This window comes from Gadus macrocephalus, chromosome 16 (genome assembly GCF_031168955.1).
Source record: "Gadus macrocephalus chromosome 16, ASM3116895v1".
In the NCBI taxonomy this organism is placed as follows: Eukaryota; Metazoa; Chordata; class Actinopteri; order Gadiformes; family Gadidae; genus Gadus; species Gadus macrocephalus.
The window spans coordinates 18059457-18069456 of record NC_082397.1 but is presented as its reverse complement, the minus strand read 5'-3'; the positions used below and the strand labels follow the sequence as shown (position 1 = coordinate 18069456).

Below are 10000 nucleotides of genomic sequence, written 5' to 3'. Positions count from 1 at the left end.
GAGACCCCAGGTATCTAGCTTAATCCCAAGTCCTTTTTTGTATCTTCTGATGACCCCCTCCAAAGAGCATTTGAATCACCTCCTGTAGGCATACGGCCAGGAAATTGATAATCGCATATGTCCTTGAGACTCCCTTTCATATAAATGGAAATGCGTCACATTTATTAGCCCTTAATCGACAGGTATAAATGAGGATTTGTAAAAATCAGGATAGCGCTCAGCCTGGTGGTCAATCCATGATCATTTAGGCAGGAAGCCTGCAAGGATGGTTACGTTAGAATTAAATCCCCCGCTCATCCAGAGCCCATTGCTGTCCAAGTGGCCTCCGTGAGACTTATGCTGTAATGTAAAAACGAGGGCTGAGGGAGTGTGAAATAACTAATCACAGCCTCCATCTTTCTCCCAAGTCATTCTGTGAATAATCCATGTTTTGTTCAGTATCTGATCCTGTGACCTCTTGGTGAAGGATTGCATCACTTCCTGTCGGGCTTGAAGTCTGTTTCGTCCTCTTTCAGACGAAACAGACTTCAGGTCTCGCTCCCAGGTGTCTTTGACCCATTCGTCACCTGCTAATTACATCACTTTCTGTAGGGCTACGACCCCAATAATGATAATTTTAGTAGTCTTTAATTCCCTCTTTAACACAAAACAGAGCCCTCCAGATTTCTCCCAAATAGCCCAGACCCCTAGGTCACCCGCTAATTGCATCTCTTTCTACAACTCCAATGTTGATCATTTTAGTAGTTTTAGATTTACTAGTTGATGGCCATATGCGAGAGAGACGCTGTCACAGCAAAACGCTCTCATAGGTCATTTTTGTAGCATTGACATTCAACCTATTCTGAAGGTTTGGAGAAAACAAGGGTTGGGTTTATAGACAGGAAATTATAAAGTCCACTGGAAGCGGCAGTTAATGCTGATGGTTAGCAGCATCAACAAAAAGATGAACGGAAACTTTGCTGAGCTTCAATGCGTGACTTCGTTCTCCTGTTCAGGAGTTGCTCTTTTCAGCCTCTGAATGACATAGCCTTCCAATAGGCCCGCTCACCATTTACAGCTGAGTAAGGGAACCACACCGGTCCCCCCTGTCACAGCCAGCCCTGACAAGGCCCCCTCTTCAGACCCTTGCTCAATGTCGTCTGGTGCAGCTCATAGAGATGTCACGGCAGGAGAAGAGCAGGACAGTAAACAGGAAAGAAAAAATATATTGAAATAAGAATAGACAAAGAAAATAACCTACCTGGGTATAATATGAACTTTAAAATAGATAAAATGAAAAGCTGTGTGCATGTTAATAATATAATGGTAGAGGTAAACATTATGATATGATACATTAATGTAGTTATTTAGGGCTTACTAAAAAAACGACAACAATGGACCGATAGGGCCAAGGTACTGCTATGTAAACTGGAACTAACATTATGAACTGGAACTAAAACCAAAATATATGGTTTTAGTTCCAGGAGCCAACTCTCTGAACATAATTAGAGACTCTGAGAGGCTGCATAATGCATGGCTGGGGCTTCATTCGCTGGTCATATATTCCTGCCTGGACTCATTCTTATGCTAATGTGGCATGTGATTTCCCTCCCTTTCCTCCCTTGCAGGTTTTGCCAACCCAGAGACCGGCATGGCCATCACCGGCCAGAGCACCATGCACAACTCCTTACACATGTTCATGAACGGTTCCATGTCTTCTGTCCAGGGCTCTGCCAACGACCCAATCTTTCTCCTGCACCATGCATTCATTGACAGGTAGAGCGGCACAACGTCGTATCAAAGTATATAACCATGCAATATATATATATAACCATGCAATGCACAACCAAATGGGATAAGTGTGATACAGTGCAGTGTGTAAGTGTGATACAATGTGACGCAACACACACATACAAACACAAACACACACACACACACACACACACACACACACACACACACACACACACACACACAAATACTAGCGTTCACTCAACAAGTCAGTGTTCAAACATGGGGCAAGTTTAGGCATGCTAGCCATATTCTTATTATTTTATTGAAGCTTTCGGACATAAAGGTACAGAGGGATGCATACTCAAACTAGCATTGAGACCGTTCTGATCACGTGACTGAATATTCTGTGTGATCAGTCTGGACCTCTAGCCAGCATTCACATCGATTTCCAGAAAGAACAATGCAATCAGGGCCGTCAGGGACTGTACCCAAACAGGATGCTGCATTTATTAGGACTGACACCGGATAAAATCATTCTTTACTTCAAATAATTGTTTCTTTCTTTGCTATTTTCTAAAGGCCAACATTCTAGTGTTCTACAATAGTATTTTTTATATATAAATAAATAAAAATTGTGTAGATGATCAATACATGGCACGATAAAAGGAAAGAGGGAAACAGCATAACCAAGAGGTAAGATCAACAGAATGACGAAGACAGCGCATACTAGACGGCCATGGAGGGAGCTGTCACACGCAGATAGAAGAATAATTTGTGTGTACATTTTACACGTTTTGCCACATCTCCACTTTGGAAGATAACAACTCTTCTTTAAGCTACAGTGATATTTTTTCATCCACATTTCTACAAAATGATTGAATATTCTACCTCAAGTGGCAGGAGAAAGTACATCCAAGTAATTTCATCAAGGATTTCTTTGGCTTTGTGGAAATCCGTGTTGACATTGAAAGCTGACTGCCAAAGCAGTCAGCTTTCAATGTGCCAGATCAAATAGTTGAACGCCTGTGAAGGGACGAGTGAAGAACAGGGGCCTCCAATATAAACAATAAAGCTCGCAACGCAATGCCCTCTGAGTGAATATCTCTCACGTCCTCCCCCCACAGATGATAAAGAGTGGACGAATGGGGAACAGTGTCAAGAAAACCTGCAGCGCCCCTTTAAATCTGTATCTATCACATTACTATTCTTCCTCTTGCCTCTTGTTTATCCTGCAGTATCTATGAGCGCTGGCTGAGGACCCACACACCCCCCCGCACCCTCTACCCCCGAACCAACGCCCCCATCGGACACAACGACGGCTACTACATGGTGCCCTTCCTGTCTCTCTACCGGAACGGGGACTACTTCGTGACCAACAAGGTTCTGGGATATGAGTACGCCTATCTGATGGACCCTGGTAAGCGAGAACACACACACCAGTAGTATTATGGTATGCTTTTTCCATGTGCTTTTTTGGCATGATTGTGCCTTCTTTCTTTCTTTCCGTGAGTGTGTGCGTACCTACACAGGGCTCAAGGTATACTGAATCTAGGACAACCGGGGCTCAGGGGGGGATGTTTGCCCCGCCGAGCCAATCCAAGTCTCGCCAGCTTACCTCCAATTCCGTCCTCTAGTGTGGAAGCGTCCCCGTAGGGCAGCTTGGCTCTGCACAAGATTCACTCAACCAATCAGCTTATCACAGCGACCGATGGAGATGATGACAATACCGGACGTTTCTACAATGGATGAATTATTATAATATTGCGGCTGCTTTGGAATTTGTTTCATTTGATCGCAAACGATTTTCACAGCAATGTGAATGGTTGCTGTAATGTTCTATGTCGTCATCCGGTGGTACGATTATCCTCTGTATAACAAGTGGACTTTTACCTTGAGTCCCATGTACGTAGACACACTCACAAAAAGAGCCTATTTTCCCGCTCACACGCACCTTCCTGCCAGAAAGCATACTATATACTAAAAACACACACTTTGCACCAATATATTTGAATTTGTACACATTTAAGATATTTTCTTCCTGTTCCTCTCTTCCTATAGGCCAGAGGTTTGTCCAGGAGTTCCTGACCCCCTACCTTCAGCAGGCCCAGAACATCTGGCAGTGGCTCTTGGGTGCTGGGATCCTGGGTGCACTGATCGCTACCCTGGTCGCCGCAGTTGTCGTCGTGGCGATCAGGAGGAGGAAACGGAGTAACAGGAGGAAGCTGCAGTCCATCTACGGCGAGAGGCAGCCGCTCCTGAACAGCAGCTCGGAGGAGGGGTCCGCGTCGTACCAGACCACCATGTAGCGTGGCCGTTTGGACACACACACACACACACACACACACACACACACACACACACACACACACACACACACACACACACACACACACACACACACACACACACACACACACACACACACACACACACACACACACAAACGTATGCAAGCAGTACATACTTGTGTCAATGTGCACACCCCATAGAGAGAACACCTCATTGGCCATTAGTGGGAAATGATTCAGTGCACTTATGCACGCCATTAAAGGGTTAATTTCCCAATGGCGCAAGCAGATAAAAATAGACCAAATTCGAATCCATCTTTTCCCTAAAAGGCTATTACTTCTGCAATTGGCAACCTTCGTTAGTTCCTACTGAGAGTGACAGATCATGAGAAGATTGGGTTTCTTAAATATGCAATTTACTGGCTCCACCAAGGAGATTGAACACATCCTAAAAGCACATCCAAAGTGAGGATTTTATAGTTCCACCATTTTACCAAAAGGTGACCTTTCCTCACTGACTTTTTTTTTTTAACTCTCTTTAGTTTCAGTAATTTATTATTTTTGTTTTCCTTTTATTTTGACTCGGTTCCAAGTGGATCCCTCAGATATCTCCTGCAAATCTCCTGAGGTGCAGTGACCTTGATTGAACTGAATAATGATTTAAATTAAAGAGCTCAAGTACAAGTCACAAAGGATGTGCTATATTTTCACTAGTGGCTTTTGTTCATGTGCTGTATGTTGCTGTTTTAAATAGTGCGATTTCAGGTTCAAACCTCGAATCACAAGAAGAAAATGAACTATGAACGACCGTATCTCGTCCGTGAGCGAGATGCTCACTCTCATACCATCAGTAAAGAAAGACTCCATTGCATCTCAACGATCCTACTTCTTTGGACGAGCAATGAAGTTGATCAGAGTCTATCTTTCTTTGTGGTCTTCACACGACTGATTGCTGCTCATTGTAAACTAAATACAATTCCTGTTGGGAAACACAACAAGGCTTTGGAAGGACAAACTGTAAGTTACAGTGGGATATGTCCCTATACCATGCCATGCACAACCATGAACACATACTACGCAACCATGAACACACACTACACAACCATGCACTCCTATTTAGGAGCGATAACATGTAGGAATAAGACCAAATGCTCTTTGCCTGTATTAGCCAAAGAAATTGCAAAAAAAAAATCCATAACGACAAGGCATGTTCTTGTGTTGCTCTGCTCCAGGAACAGAAACCAAATGGGACACAATACATCAAATGAAATACCATTTTATAAAAGTATGGTATTCCAAAACAATAACAGTTGTGATTCAAATATTTTAAAAAGTAATACCAAAGCAATTGCAATAAAAATGTTTTGGTGAAAGCATCTGAATGTTTATATCTTTCAGATAGTTTTGTGAATCTTTCATAAAGCCTACAGATTAGTAGTTATGCTTTTTAATATATGAATGAATGGCTTTAGTAAATCTGAAAGCATGATGGATGGAAAGTAGGAAAAATAGTTCCTGTCATCCTGTAAACAAATAAGTGTAAAAAATATAAATACATTTAAATACAAACTACCTAGGAATACTGGCTTGTATTGTTTTTTTTTTACTTGTACATTCAAATAAACACTTTTTTTGGTATAGAGGAACAAACAGAGCAGATCGGCTATCACTGGATAAAACCAATCACCAAATAGAAAAACAAGTAAATGATGGTCTCAACGATCAATCAAATATATTTTGGGTGTGATGAAAATGACAATATATACGGTGGAGATGAACATTGCATACAAATAATGCCATTCAAGAAATAAGTGGACTTGCATTGAATGAGCTTTCTCCCAACATCCCAGGTCTCTGTCCTTGGTACTGAATTACCACCTTATTACATAAGTTTGTTGTCTGCATGGAGAATATTTCCCTATTATATGAACTGTCGTTGACTATTAGTTTTTATATAGATCCAATAGGGTTTGAGGGTGGATTGGATGCGGCTCTCTCTGACTGAGAAAAGCCAGGGCCTACAGTGAAGGGGGGATCATAGGTCAAACTATTTACTATGCAGATATTTCAGAGCAGCTCGCTGCTGCTCTGGGCTGAAGACTAGAACAGAGGCTTCCATAGAATAGTCAGGCCAGAATGTTAGAGAAGGGTTGGACCACGGCATATTAAATAATGGTCCTTCTCATGTATAATATTTGAAACAGAAACCGCATAATACGCTGTCCAGGTACTACGTTGTGTTCAAGCCCGGTACCGTATTCATGCCCGGGAAGTGTTCAATCAATAGCGGATGGTAGGGGATGTAACCAGTGACCGATGGTAGCTGGTGTCTCTGGTATTCTCTGGTAGATGATGTAACAACAGTCTCAGCTGAAAGACTCCTTGTTGAATTCAAAAGTGACTCCAGTGTAGCGGCCGGAATTGCACAGCTTGTGGAGAGTCCTCGAGATGCCCTTTGGTCCACAGCAAAACACGCCCACGTGCTTTCTGTAACACACAAACAAACACACATGTAAAAACGTTGACTAGAATACATACACAATCATAGGAGGATATACTGTACATTAGTAATGCACAGACCAGAACATATAGAATATCCCTCTCATAATAAAAAGTTAAGCTTCCCATATGTAGATTTTGATCAGACCCATCATTTATACCAGAATGAATCCTCCCATTCCAACTCACTGCCTATTGGCGTTGCTGATTTCATCGAAGAGCAGCTTCCACCGAGGTCGACCAATCGAGAGCCTTGAACTGAGGGGGCGGTACTTCTCCTCAGACATGCTCTGCAGTAGAGAAAGCAGAATTGAGAATATACAATGATTTAGATTAGTTATATCATTTTGAGCATCTGATTCAACATACCTCAACAAATGGCAGTAATACTAAAATACATTGCAGTTGCAATGACAGTAGCTGTGCTCAATTGGGTTCTCTTGTTTTCCCTTATTGCGACCCTTGTTAATCACTTACTCATTCCCTCCATAGTGAACACTATATTGTACACTATATAGAGGGGTGTAAAGTGGGAATTCCTTCACCTATCTTGTGGTGGAATCTATCGCGAGACGTGTACTAGTCGCTTTCAACAAGGCGACACGTGTTACGTGTCAAATGTGAAAGCTAATTTGCATAAGTAACGGAATGTGCATCCTCTAGCCGATTGATTCGAGGGGTGAAGTGCAGAAATAAGCTCGCCGACAAAACACCACACACTCCACCAGGAGGAGGGTGGTGGAGCGAGGCTTGTCCTCAACAAAACCCTGCACACTCTACCAGGAGGGTGGTGGAGCCAGGCTGGTCCTCAACAAAACACCACACACTACCAGGAGGGTGGTGGAGCCAGGCTGGTCCTCAACAAAACACCACACACTACCAGGAGGGTGGTGGAGCCAGGCTGGTCCTCAACAAAACACCACACACTACCAGGAGGGTGGTGGAGCCAGGCTGGTCCTCAACAAAACACCACACACTCCACCAGGAGGGTGGTGGAGCCAGGCTGGTCCTCAACAAAAGACCACACACTCCACCAGGAGGGTGGTGGAGCCAGGCTGGTCCTCAACAAAACACCACACACTCCACCAGGAGGGTGGTGGAGCGAGGCTGACAGCAGGTGACTAATTCGTCCCTGAAGTGGGACTCTGCCATCACCGCCGGTTAGATGTGCAGCGTTGGCGTGAGTCCCCTGGAATGATTTATATCCATTTAACCCTGCCAGCGTCTCGTCCCTCACGACGAAGAAGCCTCTCTTTGAAGAGCACCTCTGATTGTTGCCACACGATTCTGCCGTCTATGTCACAAGTCTTGAGCGGAAGGGAGGAAGTGGGTGGGATCCTCATGCGGAAAATCCCTGCCAACCCTCCTCCCCCCCACCCACCCACCCACACCACAGGAAGACCACCAAGAAGGACACAACGTGAACGTCTGAATGCATTCAGCCTCAGCAGCTACTGCTCCTTGGCAGCACTCCATCCCCTCACACTGTGACGAAGGCTCCTGCCCACGAGGTGACAAACCTGCCTGCAATGAGTCTCCCGACTTATTCGGGGAGAGGGGGGGGGGGAAAGGGTGGAGAGAGGGGGAGACGAGTCGGTCGATCGGGGCAGGCGTCCGCTCCGATCGATGTGTAATGTGTGGGCGGTATCAAGACCCACGATGTTGCCGCCCTCTGTGGAGGCAGGAGGGCAAAGGTTTTTCAAACCAGGTTTGCTATTGTGGGGCACGACTCGTGAGGGGGGTGATGGGGACAGAGACTGATATCCGCATTTGCTGTGGCACTGGCAACGGCCAATGGGAAGGAAGAAACAGCCTGATCCTCGTAAAGCATGACTGGACTGGATCAGAACATTGACCGTCGGACATTAACACGTCTTCCTTGTAGTTTTAAATAGCCTGAAAGGCTGCGAAAAAAGGCCGGCTCAGCAATCTATTTTATAAAACAAAGGTGCGTCCCCAGCACATGGTGTTTTTCGTGAATAGTAATACTTTTCAGACCGAGTGGCTTTTTCTTTTATCATTGAAACTGTTTTGCATCACGACAGCAATCAATGAATGATTCAAAGGCTCTGATGAAATAAAGAATGAATTAATTGGTATCTGTAGCTGTTGCAGGGCTGTAAAAAGCCTATCCAACCATTCCATCGACCATTGATTGGATGGCTTCCTTGTCTATCTACCTACCTACTCAGCTGTAGGCGTGGACTCTGCCCTTGCACTCATGTGCATGACCGGAGTCTTCAGGCCATTGCTTTAGCGAGAGCTAGTCACATGGTTGGGGGGAGAGGCTATGAAGGGAGGCCTGAAGGGAGGGTTGGGATTTTTTGCATTGGATAGTCTCAAAATATAGCATACTCTGGCTGGTTTCCCCATACTGTCTCCCCTAGCTTTAACTACCAGAGAAACAAGTAATTTTTCTAGGAGGAATGAATGTGCTGTGGTGTTGATGCATTCATACATTTCTGCAGTTTATTAAATTTCTCTGTTTTTACTGTGACGTCTTCAGAAGAGTGCATCAGTAGGGTAAGAGTAACTTGTCTCATGACGGGCTAAACACAGCTTACTCTCTCTATTAGTGGGTGAACAATCCAAAGCTTAGTGAAATCTGCCTCACAATGATAGGAAGATCTGGAACCATCTAAGTTCTACAGAAAATGAGCCCTTTAGAAAAAAGTAATGGGGTGAGAGCTCAGCAATTAAACTGGACTCAAACTGAGTCCTTCCCCTGGGAGGAGAGAGGTGGCATTGACAGAGCCCGACAGGAAATGACAGCCTCAGCTACAGACTGTATCCTCTAATCAATTATCAATTCAATTCTAAGAAAATAGCATGGCATCTAGTCATGCACCTGCTCCGTGACTCACCCAAATACTGTCAGCCTGAGCTGTCACTTTTGAAACACTACCATGTAAATGAAGAGAGAGAGAGAGAGAGAGAGAGAGACAGAGAGAGAGAGAGAGAGAGAGAGAGAGAGAGAGAGAGAGAGCAAACTCAATATGCCAACTTGAAATTCAAAGGATCTTGTGTCTTGTGTGGCCCTCTCTAGAAGGTGTATATTGCCCCCTAGTGCTTACTAATTGAATCAACAGTTTTGCGTGGGTGACCGAAGTTACACATGGAAAGAATTGAACAGAGAAGCCCAGATGTATATTAACATACACACAGAAGGAATACATGAGGTTGAATCAATAATATACTTTTCTTACCTGGAGATCTTCTGTCTGACTGACAAACAGCTTCAGATTCAAGTAGTCTGGTCGGTTTTCCTGCCAGAGCTACAGAACAAAAAGATGTTATAACATCACGTTAACGTTATAACATTGCATTAATGTAACAACATTAACGTAACATTAATTAATTGAGGCGACAGTATGTATTGGATATCAATGAGTAAACTAGAGGTGGTTGATTGAAATGCATTAATGTTGTTTCCTTTAAGTGGAATGTTGGACAACATACTTAAATGTGATTTAAGTTGTTTTTAATTAATTCATTATGTA

At 43.9% G+C, this 10000-nt stretch overlaps 2 protein-coding genes across 2 annotated transcripts in view; one reads left to right on the top strand and one right to left on the bottom strand.

Annotated features, from left to right (window-relative positions):
- The window catches only part of tyr (tyrosinase), a 6829-nt gene extending 2671 nt beyond the window's left edge, over positions 1-4158 (top strand). The window contains exons 3-5 of the mRNA XM_060074859.1: positions 1608-1755; positions 2949-3130; positions 3772-4158. Coding sequence (XP_059930842.1) covers positions 1608-1755; positions 2949-3130; positions 3772-4019 — 578 coding nt within the window. The 3' untranslated portion in view covers positions 4020-4158. The remainder of the gene's footprint in view (positions 1-1607; positions 1756-2948; positions 3131-3771) is intronic.
- A 1413-nt stretch (positions 4159-5571) lies between these two features.
- The window catches only part of LOC132474267 (NADPH oxidase 4), an 18851-nt gene continuing 14422 nt past the window's right edge, over positions 5572-10000 (bottom strand). Inside the window, exons 16-18 of the mRNA XM_060074858.1 lie at positions 9707-9775; positions 6690-6790; positions 5572-6488 (exon numbers count right to left, since the gene is read on the bottom strand). Coding sequence (XP_059930841.1) covers positions 6368-6488; positions 6690-6790; positions 9707-9775 — 291 coding nt within the window. The 3' untranslated portion in view covers positions 5572-6367. The remainder of the gene's footprint in view (positions 6489-6689; positions 6791-9706; positions 9776-10000) is intronic.